Source organism: Tamandua tetradactyla, chromosome 6 (assembly GCF_023851605.1).
Source record: "Tamandua tetradactyla isolate mTamTet1 chromosome 6, mTamTet1.pri, whole genome shotgun sequence".
Classification (NCBI taxonomy): domain Eukaryota; kingdom Metazoa; phylum Chordata; class Mammalia; order Pilosa; family Myrmecophagidae; genus Tamandua; species Tamandua tetradactyla.
In genome coordinates, this window is record NC_135332.1 from 151421075 (window position 1) to 151445909 (window position 24835).

Here is a 24835-nt window from a genome sequence, read left to right on the forward strand (position 1 = left end):
TTAGAGCTCCTTGATTGGGAGCTTAAACATTTATGATTATTTCTTCTTGGTGAATCGTTCCTTTTGTTAATATATCGTGTCCTTCTTTGTCTCTTATGTCTTTACATTTAAAGTCTTCTTAAAGTCATATTATGTCTTTGTAGTGTTTTCACTTGTAGAGAATGTCCATTAAATGTAAGGTCATAGGTAGAAAGTAAATCTTCATATGTTTGTTTGTTTGTTTGTTTGTTTAAAGTCCTAATATCACCCTTTCTCCCACCCCCAGCATTTGGGGGTGGGAGAAAGCTCCTATTATACCTGGCTTCTTAATCAATCTTTCTGTTTGATAAAGAATCTCAACATCATATTTTTATCCACTTAAAGCCTTCTCAAACTGAGCTTTTTTTGCCCGTTTCCTAGAAAGCCAGAGCCATTTCACAACAAAGTTTACCAGTTTAGTGAGAAAGAATAAATTCTCATTGTTCATACTGACAATCTGTTTTTAATGGTAGAGTTCTACTTTCTATATTTCTCAAAGAAACAGGTCCTTAAGGTTAACCCCACATTTTGTTTTACATGATAAAGAGTTTTCATACCTCTGAGAAACTCACGGTAAATACATTAAAGCCATTCAGCAAAGAAAACCCCATAATAATAACAAAGATTAGCATAGTAGCACCTGTCTCAAAAGCTAGTTCTATATAAAGTTAATTTTAGAGGGCTCATTTTATCCCTTGATATGTATAATAAATGCTTTTATAATGGGATATGGACAAAACAAAATTGCCTCATATCACATGGAAAGGAGTAGATAAGGATTTTGGAAAATTCATGATTTTAGGATTGTTGGATATTAAAATTTCTCATTTAAATAGCTATTGTAATATCTGCTAATATCATTTTACAATTTAGGGCATAAGTATCAGGACTTGTTAAACTATTTTTTCTGTATTGCAGGGGAGAATTTGCTCTTTGGCTTGATGGAGATCTCTACCATGGAAGAAGCCATTCTTGTAAAACATTTGGGAATCATACACTTTCTAAGAAGGAAGATTTCTTTATCCAAGACATTGAAATCTGGGCTTTTGAATAAATGTAATGCTCTGTCTTAGCAAGATAATGCCCTAAACCTGGCATGGACAAGCATTGTTTGGAAAGTTCAAGAAGCAATACAATGTGACATGTCACTAGTGTTTTAAAATTAGTCTGTACCACCATTTGTTACAGTATAATTTTGGAGTTTATTTTTTAAATCATGTTTCTTTCCCAAAGTTCTTTTGGATTAGACAATAGCCTGGGTCCATGCAGAATAACACGTTGGGTATTTTTAGAATTTTGGCAGCATTTTAATCATAGTGACCACCTCATCAACAGTCTGTGTTATCTCATTCTCCCTATTGGATGGTGCTCTTTTGTTGAACATATTTTGGTTTATTACTTTTTAAACTATATTGATTCTTTTTTACTAGAGCAGTCTAATTGGGGCATTAAAGGAATGAGCACTAGATACTGCCATATTACATTGAGGGTAGCTGGCACGTGATTTTGGACATGCTAAACTTAGTATTTCTTATTAATGCCAAGGTAATGCATACTCTGTAGGCCACTGAATTCCAGTTTTAATTCATGCTACAACATTCTTTTGGTTAATTTAGATGGTACCCTCAATTTCATTTTAATAAAAGTACAATTTGAGGAAAATTTTAGTTCTAATGATCACACTGCACATAATCTGTAGGTTTGGGCATATGCTTTTATCATTGAATTATCTGATAAAGATTTATAAAATGACAAAAGAGAATGAGAACTTGATGAATCTATTGGATTTAATATATTAAACAATAAAATATATTATTTATGTACTTGTAGCTTAGCAGGGCATTAAAAGTACAAAAACTATGAAACAGATACATATTTCTTCAACATATTGTGTCAGATAAACTGTTTTATAGTTCTGTTGTTTTAGCCTTGTTGCACACAAACTCCCCAAATATGGGTTATTCCTGTTCAAAAGGAAAAAAAAAAACCTTGTGATTTTTTTTAATTGAGTGGTATGTTATTACTATTAGCATTTGCTCTTACAAAAGGGCAGTGATTATAGTAGACAATATTGTAACTCCGTAGACTTGTGGAATATGCAAACTTAACTGTCAAGTGACCTCAAAAAATGAAAAGATAGAATAGACTAGTAGTTCTTATCCTCTTTTGTAGGAAAATCAATAATAAGCCATTGTGGCAATAATTCATCCTTTAATTTCAAAGCTTCATGTTATGCAGAAAAAAATAAAAATAAAAAAATCCTGCTGTTATACATGTGACAGTGACTTTGTGCTGAAATTTCAGCTATTCCAGATAAACATTGTATATTATCTTGTAAATTAATGTTTAAAGGTAGTTTTGTTCTTATAGAAAGTGTTGATTGCCAGGTTGCTTATAGCACTTTAAATTATTCTAAAAATGAAATTATAAGCCAAATATGTTGGCTTAAGTAGTTTTAGTTGTATAGCACTTGAATATATTTAATTCATTTGAAAGTTAAAATAATTATCTAAAGAAAGCATAATGCTAATGGGAAAAATCTGATGTTCTATTATATGCTATTGCTGAATATGTATAGAAATACAGGGCATAATCCTTGTCTATGTAAAGCTCTCTCATTATAAGTTAGTAACAGTACATAGATTAAATGTTTACAGTATAGGAGATTGTAAATAAATGTATCAATTTTTCCCCTTTGGTCTTCCACAGCAGTATTATTGTCTTTGTGGAGTTGACTAACCATAAAAAAATCCTGCTATGGATTTACTTATAATAAGGTCATAGTGGTATATACCAAATAAAATTAAATACCTATATACAGATTTGAGTTTGGAATTCTTGAATGATCAAATTACTTTCATAATCTAAGACTTCTTTGGTTAAACAAACTGCTCTCTTTCATGTGTAAAAAGTGCTTCTAGTTGTCTGCATTAATGGGTGGAGGTAATGACAATGATGGAAATATGCATTCCAGTTGGAGGGAACACCACAATTTTTGCAATAGAGATGTGAGGAGGGCACTTGGTATGTGTGTGCGAGTTACTTGATATTTCTAAACCATGTATTTTTTTAGCAGAGGATACATAACAAAAATAAGCCACATGTCATAAGGAGTTTTGTTGTGTACAATGACAAGAAATTTAGGTTGTTTTTTAACTCATAGGATGAACTTAAAACATTTGAATGGAGAAATGACAAAATCAGATTTAAACTTTAGGAAAATTCTGTGGAAAATCAATTTGGAGAGAAAAAAGTTAGACAAGGAGACCAATAAACGAGCATGTTGGAAAATTCAGAGAAAAAATAATGAGACCTGAAGAATAGTAGCAGTCGTGATAAGGAAAGAGGTATGGATATGAAGGAGATTAGGAATTAGGATTTATAGGATTTGGTTATTGATTGGATATCAGAGTTAAGGATATTGCTCTGTATTTTCTTAGGAACTGGGTGTATTATTTATTCCTCAAGATGGGTAATGGTAAAATGATATAGGTAATTGAGGTAAACTATGGACCTTTATTATGGTCTGATGTGAGAAATTAGAGAATAGATTTGGGTGCTTGGGGCATTTATATTCCGCTCTGATAAATAAGTAGATATGAACAGAAATCAATGAAAGTTAAAACAAATGCTACTGAAAATCTTTGGGAAAAGTTAATAAAATTGTAAAGTCCTAGCAAGATTCATCTAGAAAAACAAGAAAGAAAGAAACAGTAAAACAAACGTTAGAAATTTAAAAGGTGACATCACTAGACCCTCACTATCAACATCACTATAGAACCTCTAGACATTAGATAAGAGTATACTATGAACAGCTTCACATCAGTAAACATGGCAGTCAAAGTGAAACGGAAAAATGTGCTTGGAAACATAATTCATTAAACTTGGCCCAAAACTAAATAAAAATTTTATTACAGAAATCCAATGTTACCTTTAATATTAAAAAAAAAAAAAAGCCTTCCCACAAAACCAAGGCCTGAAGGGTTCTATGTTAATATATCAGTTCCTATACAAACTCTTCCAGGACACTGAGAAGAGGGAACACTTCCCAAACTACTTTTTGGTGCTAGTATGACCTTGATACCAAAACCTTAAAATCCTTACAAAAAAGAGAAATTACAGAACAATCTTAATTGTGATGTAGATGCAAAAATCCTAAACAAAATATTAGCAAGCCAAATTTAGCAATATATGAAAGAATGTCATAAGCCAGTTGGGTTTATTCCAGAAAAACAGGAGTAGTTTAATATGTGAAAATTAGTATTATTTACTACATTAACAAAAAAAAGTATAACTCAATATAAGCAATTCATTAGATTAAATTCAGCACCTATTTATGTTAAAAAGAAAAAATTTAGCAAACTAAAAAAGGGATCTTTTTTCAATAAAACTACCCTTGCAAAACATACAGAAAAGGTCATACTTAATGTCAAATCATTCGAAGTTTCCACGTGAGATAACGCTCAAAGATAACTGTTGTCTCACTTCTGTTTAACATCGTTAATGGAAGTTCTAACCAGTGCAATAAAGCTAGAAAAAGCAAGAGCAGTTGGGAAGGAAGAAATTTAAATGTCATTTATAGATATCGTATTTGTGCTGCCCGAGTGATTGGGCTTCTATACACCCCAGGGAAAGACCCCCCACTCCAATGAACAAAAAGCATTCATCAAACAACCCGTATGCCCTAGCAAGCAGCCAGGGTTGGTTACCATCTAAACATTTCCCCGAAGTTGCCCACCGTCTCTTGTGAAATACAGTGTCTGTACTCAAACAAGAATGAAAACATGATGTGCACTTACACGCAAATGGAAAAAGGTGGACAAGCTCTGGAAGATGACCACTGAATGTGTCCATGGTTTACCCAGCATTCGTGTCACATAATGTACAAAAGTAATTATGGATTGCAGATTTAAATGTGAACGTTTAAACAATAAGGCTATTAATTTTAAAACGGGGATCTCTTCATATCACATAAAGCACTAATCATGAAGGATTTTTTTTTAAGTACTATATTAAAATTTTAAAGAGTTTTTCATCAAAAGACATCACTGAAGGTGAAAAGGCAACCTGCAGAGTGAAAGATTTTTGCAACGCATAGATTCGATGAAGGACTCATACAATGTATAAAGGTCTTTTCAATAAGGTAAGACTGACAGCTCAACATACAGAAAAAAAGGCAGGAGACTTCAACAAGCAATTCACAAGCGTGTTTTAAAAAGCCAGTAAAAGCTATTTTAAATGGTGCTCAACTTCATTAGTCATCAAAAAATGCAAATTAAAACATGCTCACCAGAATGTCTAAAATGAAAGACATAATACCCTATATTGATGAAGATGTGGAGTAATTGGAACTCATACATTGCTACAGTGGATGTGAAAGGAAATAAAAACTTTGGGAGACTTTTTTATTTATTTTTTTTATTACTTAAAAAAAATAGTAACAACATTTAGAAATCATTCCATTCTACATATGCAATCAGTAATTCTTAATATCATCAAATAGATGTATGATCATCATTTCTTAGTACATTTGCATCGATTTAGGAAAAGAACTAGCAAAACAACAGAAAAAGATATAGAATGTTAACATAGAGAAAAAAATAAAAATAATAAAAAATAAAAATATATATATATATAAAAGGAAAAAGAAAAACATAAAAGACAAACAAACAAAAAAAAACTATAGCTCAGATGCAGCTTCATTCAGTGTTTTAACATAATTATATTACAATTAGGTATTATTGTGCTGTCCATTTTTGAGTTTTTGTATCTAGTCCTGTTACACAGTCTGTATCCCTTCAGCTCCAATTACCCATTATCTTACCCTGTTTCTAACTCCTGCTAGTCTCTGTTACCAATGACATATTCCAAGTTTATTCTCGAATGTCGGTTCACATCAGTGGGACCATACAGTATTTGACCTTTAGTTTTTGGCTAGACTCACTCAGCATAATGTTCTCCAGTTTCATGCATGTTATTACATGCTTCATAAGTTTATTCTGTCTTAAAGCTGCATAATATTCCATCGTATGTATATACCACAGTTTGTTTAGCCACTCATCTGTTGATGGACATTTTGGCTGTTTCCATCTCTTTGCAATTGTAAATAATGCTGCTATAAACATTGGTGTGCAAATGTCCGTTTGTGTCTTTGCCCTTAAGTGCTTTGAGTAGATACCTAGCAATGGTATTGCTGGGTCGTATGGCAATTCTATATTCAGCTTTTTGAGGAACCGCCAAACTGCCTTCCACAGTGGTTGCACCATTTGACATTCCCACCAACAGTGGATAAGTGTGCCTCTTTCTCCGCATCCTCTCCAGCACTTGTCATTTTCTGTTTTGTTGATAATGGCCATTCTGGTGGGTGTGAGATGATATCTCATTATGGGTTTGATTTGCATTTCTCTAATGGCCAGGGACATTGAGCATCTCTTCATGTGCCTTTTGGTCATTTGTATTTCCTCTTCTGAGAGGTGTCTGTTCAAGTCTTTTTCCCATTTTGTAATTGGGTTGGCTGACTTTTTGTTGTTGAGTTGAACAATCTCTTTATAAATTCTGGATACTAGACCTTTATCTGATATGTCATTTCCAAATATTGTCTCCCATTGTGTAGGCTGTGTTTATACTTTCTTGATGAAGTTCTTTGATGCACAAAATTGTTTAATTTTGAGGAGCTCCCATTTATTTATTTCCTTCTTCAGTGCTGTTGCTTTAGGTTTAAGGTCCATAAAACCACCTCCAATTGTAAGTTTCATAAGATATCTCCCTACATTTTCCTCTGTTTTATGGTCTTAGATCTAATCTTTAGATCTTTGATCCATTTTGAGTTAACTTTTGTATAGGGTGTGAGATACGGGTCCTCTTTCATTCTTTTGCATATGGATATCCAGTTCTCTAGGCACCATTTATTGAAGAGACTGTTCTGTCCCAGGTGAGTTGGCTTGACTGCCTTATCAAAGATCAAATGACCATAGATGAGAGGGTCTATATCTGAGCACTCTATTCGATTCCATTGGTCGATATATCTATCTTTATGCCAATACCATGCTGTTTTGACCACTGTGGCTTCATAATATGCCTTAAAGTCCGGCAGCGTGAGACCTCCAGCTTCGTTTTTTTTTTCCTCAAGATACTTTTAGCAATTCGGGGCACCCTGCCCTTCCAGATAAATTTGCTTATTGGTTTTTCTATTTCTGAAAAATAAGTTGTTGGGATTTTGATTGGTATTGCATTGAATCTGTAAATCAATTTAAATAGGATTGACATCTTAACTATATTTAGTCTTCCAATCCATGAACACGGTATGCCCTTCCATCTATTTAGGTCTTCTGTGATTTCTTTTAACAGTTTTTTGTAGTTTTCTTTGTATAGGTTTTTTGTCTCTTAAATTTATTCCTAGGTATTTTATTCTTTTAGTTGCAATTGTAAATGGGATTCGTTTCTTGATTTCCCCCTCAGCTTGTTCATTGCTCGTGTATAGAAATGCTACAGATTTTTGAATGTTGATCTTGTAACCTGCTACTTTACTGTACTCATTTATTAGCTCTAGTAGTTTTGTTGTGGATTTTTCTGGGTTTTCGATGTATAGTATCATATTGTCTGCAAACAGTGATAGTTTTGCTTCTTCCTTTCCAATTTTGATGCCTTGTATTTCTTTTTCTTGTCTGATTGCTCTGGCTAGAACCTCCAACACAATGTTGAATAATAGTGGTGATAATGGACATCCTTGTCTTGTTCCTGATCTTAGGGGGAAAGTTTTCAATTTTTCCCCATTAAGGATGATATTAGCTGTGGGTTTTTCATATATTCCCTCTATCATTTTAAGGAAGTTCCCTTGTATTCCTATCTTTTGAAGTGTTTTCAACAGGAAAGGATGTTGAATCTTGTCAAATGCCTTCTCTGCATCAATTGAGATGATCATGTGATTTTTCTGCTTTGATTTGTTGATATGGTGTATTACATTAATTGATTTTCTTATGTTGAACCATCCTTGCATACCTGGGATGAATCCTACTTGGTCATGATGTATAATTCTTTTAATGTGTTGCTGGATTTGATTTGCTAGAATTTTGTTGAGGATTTTTGCATCTATAGTCATTAGAGAGATTGGTCTGTAGTTTTCTTTTTTTGTAATATCTTTGGCTGGTTTTGGTATGAGGGTGATGTTGGCTTCATAGAATGAATTAGGTAGATTTCCCTCCACTTTGATTTTTTTGAAGAGTTTGAGGAGAGTTGGTACTAATTCTTCTGGAATGTTTGGTAGAATTCACATGTGAAGCCGTCTGGTCCTGGACTTTTCTTTTTAGGAAGCTTTTGAATGACTGATTCAATTTCTTTACTTGTGATTGGTTTCTTGAGGTCACCTATTTCTTCTTGAGTCAAGGTTGGTTGTTCATGTCTGTGTTAGTTAGATTCATTTGTCAACTTGGCCAGGTGAGCATACCTAATCTTGTTGCTGTGGACATAAGCCAACGGTACGTGAACCTCATCTGTTGCCAATTACGTCTGCAGTCAGCTAGGAGGCGTGTCTACTGCAGTGAGTGACGTTTGACTTAATTGGCTGGTGCTTAAATGAGAGAGCGCAATGTAGCACAGCAAAAGCAGCTCGGCATTCCTCATCTCAGCACTTGCAGCTCAGCCCAGGCCTTTGGCGATACAGAAAGAAGTCACCCCGGGGAAAGTTGTTGGAACCCAGGGGCCTGGAGAGAAGACCAGCAGAGACCATCCTGTGCTTTCCATGTAAGAAAGAACCTCAGTGGGAAGTTAGCTGCCTTTCCTCTGAAGAACCAACAAAATAAATCCCCTTTTATTAAAAGCCAATCCATCTCTGGTGTGTTGCATTCCGGCAGCTAGCAAACTAGAACAATGTCTTTCCAGGAACCCATCCATTTCATCTAAATTGTTGTATTTATTAGCGTAAAGTTGTTCATAGTATCCTGTGATTACCTCCTTTATTTCTGTGAGGTCAGTGGTTATGTCTCCTCTTCCATTTCTGATCTTACTTATTTGCATCCTCTCACTTCTTTTTGTCAATCTTCCTAAGGGCCCATCAATCTTATTGATTTTCTCATAGAACCAGCTCCTGGTCTTATTGATTTTCGCTATTGTTCTCATGTTTTCAATTTCATTTATTTCTGCTCTAATCTTTTTTTTTTTTTTTACAAATGGATATTTTTTTTATTAATTAAAAAAATTAACTAACAACATTAGAAATCAATCCATTCTACATATACAATCAGTAATTCTTAATATCATCACATAGGTGTATGGTCATCATTTCTCAGTACATATACATCGATTTAGAGAAAGAAATAGCACGACAACAGAAAAAGAAATAAAGTGATAACACAGAGAAAACACAAATAAAAATAAAAAGTACAAAAATATATAAGAGAAAGAAAAAAAAAACAAAAAAAAACTATAGATCAGATGCAGCTTCATTCAGCGTTCCAACATAATTACATTACAATTAGGCAGTATTGTGCTGACCATTTTTTTTTTTTTTTTTTTTTAGACATCATACCATTCTACATATGCAATCAGTTATTCTTAACATCATCACATAGATGCATGATCATCGTTTCTTAGTACATTTGCATCGGTTTAGAAGAACTAGCAGTATAACAGAAAAAAATATATAATGTTAATATAGAGAAAAAAAATAAAAGTAATAATAATAACAAAACAAACAAAACAAAACAAAACAAGAACCTATAGCTCGGATGCAGCTTCGTTCAGTATTTTAACATGCTTACTTTACAATTAGGTATTATTGTGCTGTCCATTTTTGAGTTTTTGTATCTAGTCCTATTGCACAGTCTGTATTCCATCAGCTCCAATTACCCATTATCTTACCCTGCTTCTAACTCCTGCTGAACTCTGTTACCAATGACATATTCCAAGTTTATTCTCGAGTGTCGATTCACATCATTGGGACCATACAGTATTTGTCTTTTAGTTTTTGGCTAGACTCACTCAGCATAATGTTCTCTAGGTCCATCCATGTTATTACATGCTTCATAAGTTTATCCTGCCTTAAAGCTGCATAATATTCCATCGTATGTATATACCACAGTTTGTTTAGCCACTCGTCTGTTGATGGACATTTTGGCTGTTTCCATCTCTTTGCAATTGTAAATAACGCTGCTATAAACATTGGTGTGCAAATGTCTGTTTGAGTTTTTGCCCTTAATTCCTTTGAGTAGATTCCCAGCAATGGTATTGCTGGGTCATATGGCAATTCTATATTCAGCTTTTTGAGGAACCGCCAAACTGCTTTCCACAGTGGTTGCACCATTTGACATTCCCACCAACAGTGGATAAGTGTGCCTCTTTCACCGCATCCTCTCCAGCACTTGTCATTTTCTGTTTTGTTGATAATGGCCATTCTGGTGGGTGTGAGATGATATCTCATTGTGGTTTTGATTTGCATTTCTCTAATGGCCAGGGACATTGAGCATCTCTTCATGTGTCTTTTGGCCATTTGTATTTCCTCCTCTGAGAGGTGTCTATTCAAGTCTTTTTCCCATTTTGTAATTGGGTTGGCTATCTTTTTGTTGTTGAGTTGAACAATCTCATTATAAATTCTGGATACTAGACCTTTATCTGATATGTCATTTCCAAATATTGATTCCCATTGTGTAGGCTGTCTTTCTACTTTCTTGATGAAGTTCTTTGATGCACAAAAGTGTTTAATTTTGAGGAGTTCCCATTTATTTATTTCCTTCTTCAGTGCTCTTGCTTTAGGTGTAAGGTCCATAAAACCGCCTCCAATTGTAAGATTCATAAGATATCTCCCTACATTTTCCTCTAACTGTTCTATGGTCTTAGACCTAATGTTTAGATCTTTGATCCATTTTGAGTTAACTTTTGTGTAGGGTGTGAGATATGGGTCTTCTTTCATTCTTTTGCATATGGATATCCAGTTCTCTAGGCACCATTTATTGAAGAGACTGTTCTGTCCCAGGTGAGTTGGCTTGACTGCCTTATCAAAGATCAAATGTCCATAGATGAGAGGGTCTATATCTGAGCACTCTATTCGATTCCATTGGTTGATATATCTATCTTTATGCCAATACCATGCTGTTTTGACCGCTGTGGCTTCATAATATGCCTTAAAGTCAGGCAGCGCAAGACCTCCAGCTTCGTTTTTTTTCCTCAAGATGTTTTTAGCAATTCGGGGCACCCTGCCCTTCCAGATAAATTTGCTTATTGGTTTTTCTATTTCTGAAAAATAAGTTGTTGGGATTTTGATTGGTATTGCATTGAATCTGTAAATCAATTTAGGTAGGATTGACATCTTAACTATATTTAGTCTTCCAATCCATGAACACGGTATGCCCATCCATCTGTTTAGGTCTTCTGTGATTTCTTTTAGCAGTTTTTTGTAGTTTTCTTTATATAGGTTTTTTGTCTCTTTAGTTAAATTTATTCCTAGGTATTTTATTCTTTTAGTTGCAATTGTAAATGGGATTCGTTTCTTGATTTCCCCCTCCGCTTGTTCATTGCTAGTGTATAGAAATGCTACAGATTTTTGAATGTTTATCTTGTAACCTGCTACTTTGCTGTACTCATTTATTAGCTCTAGTAGTTTTGTTGTGGATTTTTCCGGGTTTTCGACGTATAGTATCATATCGTCTGCAAACAGTGATAGTTTTACTTCTTCCTTTCCAATTTTGATGCCTTGTATTTCTTTTTCTTGTCTAATTGCTCTGGCTAGAACCTCCAACACAATGTTGAATAATAGTGGTGATAGTGGACATCCTTGTCTTGTTCCTGATCTTAGGGGGAACGTTTTCAATTTTTCCCCATTAAGGATGATATTAGCTGTGGGTTTTTCATATATTCCCTCTATCATTTTAAGGAAGTTCCCTTGTATTCCTATCCTTTGAAGTGTTTTCAACAGGAAAGGATGTTGAATCTTGTCAAATGCCTTCTCTGCATCAATTGAGATGATCATGTGATTTTTCTGCTTTGATTTGTTGATATGGTGTATTACATTAATTGATTTTCTTATGTTGAACCATCCTTGCATACCTGGGATGAATCCTACTTGGTCATGATGAATAATTCTTTTAATGTGTTGTTGGATACAATTTGCTAGAATTTTATTGAGGATTTTTACATCTATATTCATTAGGAAGATCGGCCTGTAGTTTTCTTTTCTTGTAATATCTTTGCCTGGTTTTGGTATGAGGGTAATGTTGGCGTCATAGAATGAATTAGGTAGTTTTCCCTCCACTTCGATTTTTTTGAAGAGTTTGAGAAGAGTTGGTACTAATTCTTTCTGGAATGTTTGATAGAATTCACATGTGAAGCCGTCTGGTCCTGGACTTTTCTTTTTAGGAAGCTTTTGAATGACTGATTCAATTTCTTTACTTGTGATTGGTTTATTGAGGTCATCTATCTCTTCTTGAGTCAAAGTTGGTTGTTCATGTCTTTCCAGGAACCCGTCCATTTCCTCTAAATTGTTGTATTTATTAGCGTAAGTTGTTCATAGTATTCTGTTATTACCTCCTTTATTTCTGTGAGGTCAGTAGTTATGTCTCTTCTTCCATTTCTGATCTTATTTATTTGCATCCTCTCTCTTCTTTTTGTCAATCTTGCTAAGGGCCCATCAATCTTATTGATTTTCTCATAGAACCAACTTCTGGTCTTATTGATTTTCTCTATTGTTCTCATGTTTTCAATGTCATGTATTTCTGCTCTAATCTTTTTTATTTCTTTCCTTTTGCTTGCTTTGGGGTTAGTTTGCTGTTCTTTCTCCAGTTTTTCCAAGTGGACAGTTAATTCCTGAATTTTTGCCTTTTCTTCTTTTCTGATATAGGCATTTAGGTCAATAAATTTCCCTCTTAGCATTGCCTTTGCTGCCTCCCATACATTTTGATATGTTGTGTTTTCATTTTCATTCACCTCGAGGTATTTACTAATTTCTCTTGCAATTTCTTCCTTGACCCACTCGTTGTTTAAGTGTGTTGTTGAGCCTCCATGTATTTGTGAATTTTCTGGCACTCCGCCTATTATTGATTTCGAACTTCATTCCTTTATGATCCAAGAAGTGTTCTGTATGATTTCAATATTTTTAAATTTGTTAAGACTTGCTTTGTGACCCAGCATATGGTCTATCTTTGAGAATGATCCATGAGCACTTGAGAAAAAGGTGTATCCTGCTCTTGTGGGATGTAATGTCCTATAAATGTCTGTTAAGTCTTGCTCATTTATAGTAATATTTAGATTCTCTATTTCTTTATTGATCCTCTGTCTAGATGTTCTGTCCATTGATGAGAGTGGTGAATTGAAGTCTCCAACTATTATGGTATATGTGTCTATTTCCCTTTTCAGTGTTTGCAGTGTATTCCTCACGTATTTAGGGGCATTCCGGTTCGGTGCATAAATATTTATGATTGTTATGTCTTCTTGTTTAATTGTTCCTTTTATTAGTAGATAGTGTCCTTCTTTGTCTCTTTTAACTGTTTTACATTTGAAGTCTAATTTGTTGGATAGTAGTATAGCTACTCCTGCTCTTTTCTGGTTGTTATTTGCATGAAATATCTTTTCCCAACCTTTCACTTTCAACCTATGTTTATCTTTGGGTCTAAGGTGTGTTTCCTGTAGACAGCATATAGAAGGATCCTTTTTTTTTAATTCATTCTGCCAGTCTATGTCTTTTGATTGGGGAATTCAGTCCATTAACATTTAGTGTTATTACTGTTTCGATAATATTTTCCTCTACCATTTTGCCTTTTGTATTATATATATCATATCTGACTTTCCTTCTTTCTACACTCTTCACCATACCTCTCTCTTCTGTCTTTTCGTATCTGACTCTAGTGCTCCCTTTAGTATTTCTTGCAGAGCTGGTCTTTTGCTCACAAATTCTCTCAGTGACTTTTTGTCTGAGAATGTTTTAATTTCTCCCTCATTTTTGAAGGACAATTTTGCTGGATATAGAAGTCTTGGTTGGCAGTTTTTCTCTTTTAGTAATTTAAATATATCATCACACTGTATTCTAGCTTCCATGGTTTCTGCTGAGAAATCTACACAGTCTTATTGGGTTTCCCTTGTATGTGATGGATTGTTTTTCTCTTGCTGCTTTCAAGATCCTCTCTTTCTCTTTGACCTCTGACATTCTAACTAGTAAGTGTCTTGGAGAACGCCTATTTGGGTCTATTCTCTTTGGGGTGCACTGCACTTCTTGGATCTGTAATTTTAGGTCTTTCATAAGAGTTGGGAAATTTTCAGTGATAATTTCTTCCATTAGTTTTTCTCCTCCTTTTCCCTTCTCTTCTCCTTCTGGGACACCCACAACACGTACATTTGTGCGCTTCATATTGTCATTCAGTTCCCTGATCCCCTGCTCAAATTTTTCCATTCTTTTCCTGATAGTTTCTGTTTCTTTTTGGAATTCAGATGTTCCATCCTCCAAATCACTAATTCTATCTTCTGTCTCTTTAAATCTATCATTGTAGGTATCCATTTTTTTTTCCATCTTTTCTACTTTGTCCTTCACTTCCATAAGTTCTGTGATTTGTTTTTTCAGATTTTCTATTTCTTCTTTTTTTTCAGCCCATGTCTTCTTCATGTCCTCCCTCAATTTATTGATTTGGTTTTTGAAGAGGTTTTCCATTTCTGTTCATATATTCAGCATTAGTTGTCTCAGCTCCTGTATCTCATTTGAACTATTGGTTTGTTCCTTTGACTGGGCCGTATCTTCAATTTTCCGAGTGTGATCCGTTATTTTCTGCTGGCGTCTGGGCATTTAATCAGATTTCCCTGGGTGTGGGACCCAGCAGGTTGAAAGATTTTTTGTGTGAAATCTCTGGGCTCTGTTTTTCTTATCCTGCCCAGTAGGTGGCGCTCGTGGCACTCGTCTGTCTGTGGGTCCCACCAGTAAAAGATGCTGTGGCTCCTTTTACTTTGGAAAACTCTCAGTGTGGGGGAGTGTCGCCAGCCGAAGCGGCTTGGGGGAGTGCCGATCCGGATCTCCCAGCCGGCCCGGGAATCCGCGTGTGGGGGGGGGGGGCGCCAACCGCCGTGGCTTGAGGAGACCGCCTGTCCAATTCTCCCAGCCGGCCCGGGAAGGAGGGAGGGAGGGACTCCGGCCGCCAGCCACCCCGGGCCAGGGAAGCGTGCGCCCCTTGGCGATCTCACCGCTGCGGATTCTCCCCACCGGTTCAGCCGTACCCGAATGGGGTACGCTGTCTTTTTGGTCTCTGTTGTGGGTCCTGAAGCTGTTCTGTACTGTTTCTATTTCTTTAGTAGCTGTTCTGGAGGAAGAACTAAGATCCACGCGTCTTACTAAGCCGCCATCTTCTCCTGGGAGACTTTTGATGGTATCCACTAAAGCTCAGTGTACACATATCTCTGATCAGCAAATTTAATTCCTTATATACCCAGCAGTAAATGCGTACATTTTTTTACCGAGAGACTAGAATGTTTATAGGAAGGTTTACTTTTCCTTCTCTCTTCCTCTCCCCCACCTTATTGTTTTGCTGACTCATTGGATTCAGTAAAGTGCCGTTCTGTGGCACTTTACCTGTAAATACGTACTTGCATCTCCTAAGAATGAGGCTAACTTCTTAAAAATACAATGATCAAATTCAGGAAATTTGACACAAATACAATTAATAGTTAATATGCGATCAAATTTGGATGGCTATCCAGAAATAAAGGGGATGAGCGTACATTTCAATGGATCAAAAACTCTAAATATCTGCAAGTTTGGAAAAGGAAAATTCTGAAGATTTGGAAGCTAACTGTACACTGCCCATCACAGAGGATTTCATATTTTGTTAGTAAAATGCTATTGAGAATATATTCATTTCATGTGCTGTACACTGCCCATCACGGAGGATTTCATATTTTGTTGGTAAAATGCTATTGAGAATATATTCATTTCATGTGCTGTACACTGCCCATCACGGAGGATTTCATATTTTGTTGGTAAAATGCTATTGAGAATATATTCATTTCATGTGCTATCATATATTATGTTGGCAACCAAAAAAATGGCTGTGAGGATGTTGATTCACTCTTCTCCGACCTGATTTCCACTACGTTCCCCCAACCCCAACCCTGCACCACATCTGTCCTAAGTTTTTCAACTATGGATGTTCCTATCATTAAGTTTTAGGATAATCCTTTGGTTAAGGAGAGAATATTTTTAAATCTCCGAATCTGGAAACAGATCAGTGACACATGATCTGACAAATAGTTAGCATAGGAATAAAATGCAATAAACCATGAATTCTAAGTATGAGACATTTCTTATGATGATACTACCTCACAAGGCATTTGTTAAGAGTGGCTGTCACAGCACTCATGGTCCTCTAAGGAAATTATTTCCTGACTTTACAGTCATGCCTTATTCAGAACAATGTTACTGTTAGCTCTCTAATAGGGGGCTTTACTCCATCCTCAAATTGACACAAATTGAACCTTTAATAATCAATGCCTGCACAAATGGTTATTAACCAGAGTTGAATATGAGGAAATTATTTTGAAGCCTTGGTTTAAATACTCTGTTTATATTAGAAGTAACCCACATTGCACTCTATAATTTTCTTGTATTTCAAACATAAGAAAGTGGTATTGTGGAATATAACTAAAAATAATAGTATAAAGGCGATAAGAAAATACGAGAAAACACTTATTCTTGTGCCATTTGTTTTTAAATCTTTGAGATGTTTCACTGCTGTGATAGTTGTGCACATCTTACATGAAATTCTACTTAGAAACATTGATCATTTAGAATTTTATAAATTTGTTATGGAAACAAAAATGTATGTTTTCTTCTTTAAGAAGATAGATGAACTTTCAGTTTGAAAGAGAATCATGCATGAAAACAAAAATAATTCCTGTGGTAATTTAACCTTTGCTTTATTTTAAACCTAACAGCTAATAATTATGAATGTCAATTATTCTGAAGTGTCATAATTTGACATTAATTTCTTTAACACCAAAGTGCTATAATATTGATAGTAAGATAACATTTTACTAACTTTAATCAAATTCAATAAGACTTGTAATGTCACATTATTTTCAGGTTTTTTTAAGACAGAAGTTATGTTAAATCTATTCATTAAAGCAAAACCTTGACAACTAACAGATTTGTATCAAGTAATTTTCTCTGTGCTTGCATTTAACAAGTACTTTCTTCAGTTTGGCAGAACTAATATTGCCGTTTTATGACTTTCAGACACCAGAAAATTTTCTTTGTTATTGCAGGAAGGAAATTGTAGTGTCTCAAATCTGTTTCTAATTTATCTATGATTCCATGAGATTATTCTATACTGAACTCTCCTTTCATCACAGAATTTTCTATTTCTCTTTCATTGGTGGTTGACATGTAAATGTGAGCAGCATGACTCATTCGGGTTTTAAGAAAAAATAAACTTCTCCAGGAACCCCTACATAGGCAGATATATTTGACTCCCATCCCTGCTCTACATTTAGAAGGAAGGTGAACATTGCAGCCCTCTCCACTGACTCTAAGATAAACCATGTTTAAGATAAACCAATCAGTGAGGTCTGATTTTAGGTGATTTGCTCAAGTCACATAGAAGAAGGCTAACTCTTCTGGAAACCTATTAAATTCCAAGTCCACAGAGAGACTGACAAGTTCAACCTTTAACTTTAAAACTTTTTATATCTGCACCTATTTTCTAAGTGATGCTATGCTTAGTTTAGTTTTGCCAGACTTAACGGAACATTTTTTTCCTTAAAAAAGATGCTGACATCATAATGCGATCTGATGACCTTTAAAGTCAGCATTCTTCTTTTATTTATTTAACTGAAAATCTATAATTTCTGCTATGAATAGCTGAATATTTTTGCCGGGAAAAGTAAGTGGAATTTCAAATAACTAATACTTTATGTACTAATAACACTGTGCTTTCTGAAATGCTTTGTGTATGCTTTCTCAAAGTCTTCACACTTTGTCATCGCTGAGAAAGAGTGGGCAGAGAAGACATTTATGTAAAAATTGTTTAATATTTGCTAACTTGTTACAGAGTAGTTTGCACTTTAATTTTTAATACATTAGAATTTAGCATTAAGACATAATGGGTCAAGTCTGGCTTTAGTTGTGAAAAGGTTCACTCCAGGAGAGTAATCACAACGTGGTCATCTCGGCCTTGCCATAACATTTCTCCTTCGAAGTCTACCAGTCCGTGTTTCCTGGCCCGCATGAGAATGCCCACTACTTTATCTGAAATACGAACGTATCTGTCAAAGAGCTCTCCAAAGGTGACTTGGATCTTGCCATCTCGGCGGTGGCGAGCCATTGTACGGATAATGAAGCACATGTCCATAATTTCTCGGTAAATGTGCTCCTCGGCTCGTTTGGCCCTTTCCGCAGTTTTGGTTCCCTCCTTGGGACGGCCATAGCCTTCATCTCCTTTGTGTAGGCGGGTGGACATGGCCAGCTGATAATCAAATTCTTCACTGAAAGGATTGAGCTTCTGGGATTGTACGTGTTCATCAGCCCACTGCTGCCATCTCCCTTTCAGGTTACCTACTTGGCTATATTTCCGCTGCGCTTTGCAGTTGAGTTTCTCTGAAAATCTGTTTGCCCTAAAGGGGGAAGAGAGTAAATATTCAAGATATTGGCTTTTTAGCACCAAGTGTTGCTTTCCCTTTGTACTTTCAGCCCATATCTATCTCAATATGTCTTTATACATAAAAATATTTCTAAACACAAAACTAAATTTAGAAATAAAAGAAGAAATATTCATATACAGTTCCACCATTCTTACCAGTTTGGTGTGTCCTTCTTGATTATTTTCTCTATAAATAACAGTAATATCTTAAGCCTTATAAAATAATATTATATTCTCTCTATTTCAAGAAAAAAAACTTCCTTCACATATTAATGCAAATGTGTGTATCATAAAGTTGTACATTAATGACATTTTAGAACTGAAATCATAAAAGTACATTAGAGGAGTGAATCTTCTCATAGGACTTCTGATACTGGTTATTTCCCATAGATAAGGCTTTTACCACCACACCTACATTGTTATAGTTATGTATAGATTTTCACATACAGAATTTTAATGAAAGTATATATGTATCAAAACTTTGAAATATCAAATCGCAAGATAGAAAACACTAGCGGGCAAAAGGAATATTTATTGGATACTTACTATGTGCTAACATTCAGCTAAACACTTTCCATTAAATTTTCCAACAGCCATCCTATGAGAAAGGTGCTATTAGCCTCACTTCACAGATGAAGAAACAGGCCAGAGACCTTAAGTAACTTGCTTAAAATCACAAAGCTGTTAAGGGGTAGACCCGGGATGTGAACCAAAGTTAAGCAGGGCTCCAGACCGTGTTCGTAGCTACTACAAAAAACTGCCTTAAATCTTGTTATAGACAGGATTCAAACACAAACCTTTCTGAGGCCAAAGTCAATGCTCTTTCCACTATGTGACAATGCCACCAAAAATGCAGGTAGAGGCAGTGTCTAATAAATGAGTTGTGTTTCAAATGTGTGTGTCTGTCCTTGGAATTTGGAATGGATCTGTCTATAAAACACAGTACTGGAAAGTGTAGACCAGCACTGTCATGAGGCTGCAGGCCTAATTTTTAGATGAGTAAAATTTATCTTTAAAAAAGAGTTCCCAATCTCTTTATCTCCCTCCAATCTCCTAGTCTTTTCTTCCTTAGGGTTCTTTTTTTTTTTTTTTTTTTGCCTTCACATGTAACACAAGAACTCCTGGATTATCTAAAAGTCAGAGATTTGCACTCTTCTTCACTACAAGTGGCCCACCCTTCTCCTTCTGCCACCTTCAAGGGGCCTCAAATCTGCCAGCCCTGGGAATGGAGATGAACGGAATGCCTGCGCTAGGCATCCCTTGTTATTCAAAGTATATACAATTACAATTCGCTATTCAAAACCCAGGAACAGATGAGATTGGAGTATCCCTTTCTATTTAACCTCACTTCCTGAAATCTTGTTACCAAATGCAGGGACCAAAAAGAGGTAGAGGAATATATGTTTTTATAAGCATTTGTATCTGACATCCACTAGATGGCAAACTTTAATTCTCACGCTCTATTTCCAAAAGTCCTCTACTTGCCGTGTTCAGTTTCACTTTTACAAAAGAATTTGAACTAGGAATACCCTGCTACAAAAAGCACTACTATTCTTTGTAACCACGTGGACAAAAGTATATAATAAAGTTAAGTGGGAAAAATGCAGCATACAAATACTATACCCAGTTACTACAACTTTATAAAATCATGTATGTATGAAAAGATACTAAAGGGAATTCACCTTACCAGGTATTTAATTTTCTTTTTCTTATGAGTGTTCTGCATTGTTTTCATATTTCCAATTTTTTAAAAGTCTGAAAGTATCAGGTTTAAATAATGGGTTAGAAAGTCTCTCCTTAGTTCATGAATATATAAGACTTAATATACCCAACTTATCTTATTCTATATTTTCAAGTGAAAAAGTGAATATAGAGTTTTCAAAGGGTAATCTAGTATAAATTTAAAGAAAGCAAAGCAATAATCAAACCTGACTTTTCAATCGTATTTTAGGATAGCATTATTTAATCCAGACCACCTTTTTAGTTTTTCATGATTATATTATAAATTTATTATAACAATTTTTTTATAATCAAAAAATATTTTCCCCGTGCCAGCTTGGTGCAAGGTAACTAACCTTACTGGATATTATAAGTCTAGTTTCGTTCACTGAAAAAAAAAAAAAGTGAGAAAATTATTTCTGTTGATTCCAAAACATGACAGTTTTGGAATGCTTTCTTATCTGAATAAATTTGAGTGCTGCTTTCTTATCTGAATGGGGTTCTTTAGCAATAGGGTGAGAATATGGGAACCAATTGCACTATAATCCTGTCACTTTGTGGAATAAGTATGCTCAAAATTCTTAAATATATAGCAAACCCCACAGCAAACAAACCCGCTAAAAGGGATATTTCAAGCCTAACAAAATGCACTGTCATTTTGTGCATTTGCAACAAATTTGTGCAACTCCAGCTGTTGCCTGTCGCCTGCATCACCACCTCAAGGTGTCATGAGGCTTAGAGGCAAGCTTCTCTGGTCTGTCTTGGAAATATATGAAGAAAGTGGAGATCTGCTCTCATTGGCCCCATCCCACAGATCTTCCTGTAGAGGGAATATTTCTCCTACATACCCAGGCACCATTTTCCATGGATAAAGCAAGGGACTTCTGCCACCCTTTCCAAGCTCTCAAAGAAATGCTGGGGAGAGGATGCTCCTCTGTGCCTCAGTTTTCTTGCTCTTCCCCACTGGAAGTATAACCAATTTGATTAATGGATGCATGATATCCTTTGGGTCACATCCATCAGAAGCAAGGTGACTGCATTCAGAAGGCTATGTGAGTACCTCCAGTCAGCAATTATGTGCTGTATTCTGTTATCACCTAAGTAGCAGAGCCAGGCCTGTAATTCTCCTAGCAGCGAGCTTAGTAACAATTCCAGAGTCTATGGGGGACTCTAGAACTGGGGGTAGGTACTAGGAGGCCATACTTTTGCTTCCGTTTCTAAGTCCTTTAACACAACTTTAACAAAGCCCTATCATTTGGGGAGTTATTGGGAGTCCACTAATTAAGTTGATACTTTGATCCCTAATTTAGTCCTTGAATTTATTCTCTATTGAAAGAGGCAGTGACAGTTAAGAACACAAGTTCTGGCATCAGGCTTCCCAACTTCATCATTCAATAGCTATGTGGCTTAAGAAATTTAACTTCTCTGTGTTTTAGTGCCCTTACCTGTAAAATGGCACCCTCAGGCTCAACTCCTACTATTTCACTGATTTGAAGCAGAAGCAGAGAAGGGGTCAGTAACTGGTTCTTTAATTTTCAGCTAGAGCCAATCCCTTTGTCTAAATGACTGAGCTGAACGACTCATAATTATACAATCAAAAGACTGACTATTTTATAAACAAGGCATAAAATACAAACTGTAAGATTTCTGACTTCCAGGAAGGTGGCTGACTAGGGTAGGTTGAGATTAGCCCAGCTCCATGGAAAAGTTAGAAAAGGGACAGGAGGGCGACTTGAGGCAGTGATTCAGGAGTGTGACTCATGTGGGAGAGCCTTCTGCACCATATGTGGCAGCTCTGGTTGCAGAGGCCGAGGAACTGAGAGGGAGAAAGCTGCTGCCTGGCAAGGAGGTGTGAAGCCACGGAGGGAAAGCGGGACCAGGAAGTAAGCCAGACTGCGTTCCTAGGGTCCACTACCCTCACAGGCATAGTCCCATGATCGGCAATTCACCACACACCCGAACCCCTCACCCACTCCCATTTCTCATGCTCCAGGCACCCCCACCCCACCAGCCCCTAGTTCACGTACTTACCCCATACCCCCACCCCAAGTGCAGAGAAACCCACCTCACCCGCACCTCTCCCAAGCACCACCTCCTCCTCCCTGTTCCCTGCAGGCTGTTGCCAGTGCATAAAGGCTGCAGGCACTAACCTCCATACCTAGGCTACCCCATCCCCCATCCCATAGTGTCACACAGCCTCACCCCACACTCCCTGAACTCTGCACATCCATTTATGGCACTCCCAGGCCCAGGCATGTGCACGGGACCCCAATCACGTCATTCAACTCTGAGAATTGCACTTTACAGCAGTCCTAGAACCACACATGCACACAGCCCTCAGCCTTACTTCCCAGCTCTAAGAAAGTGCCAACCTGTGCAGCCAGGTCACATCTGCCCCCAATCCATAAAGGTATAACACTGACCTGCTGCCACAGCTCCGTGCATGCACACAAAGGGCCCCATGCCTTAGACCAGCGTACACCAGGGTTACGCCCCCCAGACCGGTGCACCCACACAGATACATCCTCCCTGGCCACTGGGCACCCATGTTCACAAGCACCAGCATAATATCCCCAACATGCACCCATAGCTGCCCTGAAACAAATCACTGTACTGAGTGCTCCACCCTGTGCCCTTGCTTCCTGCTGTACAACCATCCCACAAACACAAGTCTGTAGACTACTGAAAGAAATCAACTGCCAAAGTAAATCAATCAGGATAATTACATGCAGCGAAGATAGCAGAAGATCACTGAGCATATCACAATGCAGACAGATATAGCCCTGCCTAACGACCAAATTAAAACACCTGAGGAGAAACAGACATGGGAACAACTAATCAAAGATATTCATACAACTCTACTTAATAAAATAAGTGCGATAGCAAATGACATAAAGTAGATCAAGAAGACAGTAGAAGAGCACAAAGAGGAATTTGAAAGAATACATAGAAAAATAGTGAAAATCAAAGAGATTAAAGACTCTGTTGACCACATAAAAAACGTACTAGAGTCACACAACACCAGATTTGAAGTGACAGAAGAAAGAATAAGTGATATAGAGGACAGGATAATTGACTTCAAAGACTCAAAACAGCAAATGGCAAAAAAGATGGAAAAAAAATGAATGGGAATTCAGGGAAATGATAGATAAAACAAAGCACACAAATATAAGAATCATTGGTGTTACAGAAGGAGAAGATAGGTGAAAAGGGCTAGGAAGAGTAGTTGAGGATATAATGAGAGAAAACTTCCCAACTCTCGTAAAGAACATAAATATATAAGTCAAAGAAGCCCAAAGAACTCCAAACAGAATAAATCCAAATAGGCCTTCCCTAAGGCATATACTGATCAGTCTGTCAAATGTTGAAGAGAAGCAGAAAATCTTAAAAGTGGCAAGAGAAGAACAATCTACTACATACAAGGGAAATCAAATAAGACTGAGTTCAGACTACTCAACTAGCACCCTGGAGGCAAGAAGGCAATGGTGTGATATATTGAAGATCCTGAAAGAGAAAAACTTCCAGCCAAGAATTCTGTACCCAGCCAAACAGTCCTTTAAAACTGAGGGAGAGATTAAAGTTTTCACAGACAAAGAAGTCCTGAAAGAATTTGTCAACAAGAGACCAGCCCTATAAGAAATACTAAAAGGAGTTCTGCCAACTGAAAAACAAAGACAGGAGAGGGAGGTCTGGAGGCTGGGCACAAAACTGAAGAGTACCACTAAGGGTAATTTAAAGAATACAAAAGAAAGAGGGAAAATAATATAGAGATCTGACACATAAAGTAATAAAGATAAGATGGTGGAATCAAGAAATGTCTTTTCAGTAATAATTTTGAATGTTAACTGTTCTAGTTTGCTAGCTGCTGGAATGCAACACACCAGAGACGGCTTGACTTTTAATAAAAGGGGATTTATTTTGTTGGTTCTTCAGAGGAAAGGCAACTAACTTTCCACTGAGGTTCTTTCTTACGTGGAAGGCACAAGATGGTCTCGGCTGGTCTTCTCTCCAGGCCCCTGGGTTCCAACAACTTTCTCCGGGGTGACTTCTTCTGCATCTCCAAAGGCCTGGGCTGAACTGCTATTGCTGAGATGAGGAATGCCGAACTGCTTAAGCTGTGCTACATTGCTTTCCCTCTTTTAAGCACAAGCCAATTAAGTCAAAGAACACTCATTGCAGCAGACACGCCTCCTAGCTGACTGCAGATGTAATTGGCAACAGATGAGGTTCACGTACCATTGGTTTGTGTCCGCAGCAACAGAACTAGGTATGCTCACCTGGCCAAGTTGACACCTGAATCTAACTAACACATTAACGGACTAAACTTACCAATTAAAAGATACAGATTGGCAGAATGGATTAAGAAACATAATCCAGCTATATTCTGCTTACAAGAGACTCATCTTAGACACAAGGATAAAAATAGATTGAAAGTGAAAGGATGGAAAAAGATTTTCCACACAAGTTGTAACCAAAAGAAAGGAGGAGTAGCTATACTG

At 36.5% G+C, this 24835-nt stretch overlaps 2 protein-coding genes across 17 annotated transcripts in view; one reads left to right on the forward strand and one right to left on the reverse strand.

Moving 5' to 3' along the window:
* The window catches only part of OXR1 (oxidation resistance 1), a 440301-nt gene extending 437463 nt beyond the window's left edge, over window positions 1–2838 (forward strand). For all 10 annotated transcript variants that reach the window (XM_077167465.1, XM_077167468.1, XM_077167471.1 and 7 more), the window contains one exon: window positions 937–2838. In XM_077167465.1, coding sequence (XP_077023580.1) covers window positions 937–1072 — 136 coding nt within the window. In that variant the 3' untranslated portion in view covers window positions 1073–2838. The remainder of the gene's footprint in view (window positions 1–936) is intronic.
* The window catches only part of ABRA (actin binding Rho activating protein), a 74818-nt gene that overhangs the window by 10118 nt on the left and 39865 nt on the right, over window positions 1–24835 (reverse strand). The window contains exons 3-6 of one of the 7 annotated variants that reach the window (XR_013178403.1): window positions 20693–20724; window positions 20305–20372; window positions 19164–19215; window positions 18477–18591 (exon numbers count right to left, since the gene is read on the reverse strand). The exons of 1 other annotated variant lie outside the window; for it this stretch is intronic. Coding sequence is in view for 1 of the 6 variants with exons in the window: in XM_077167476.1 (XP_077023591.1) it covers window positions 18114–18591 (478 nt within the window). In the remaining 5 variants the exon portion in view is untranslated. Of the gene's footprint in view, window positions 1–17989; window positions 18592–19163; window positions 19216–20304; window positions 20373–20692; window positions 20725–21184; window positions 21371–24835 lie in introns of those variants that run through there. 5 more of the 7 variants (XR_013178405.1, XR_013178401.1, XR_013178402.1 and 2 more) reach the window with 5 other exon arrangements.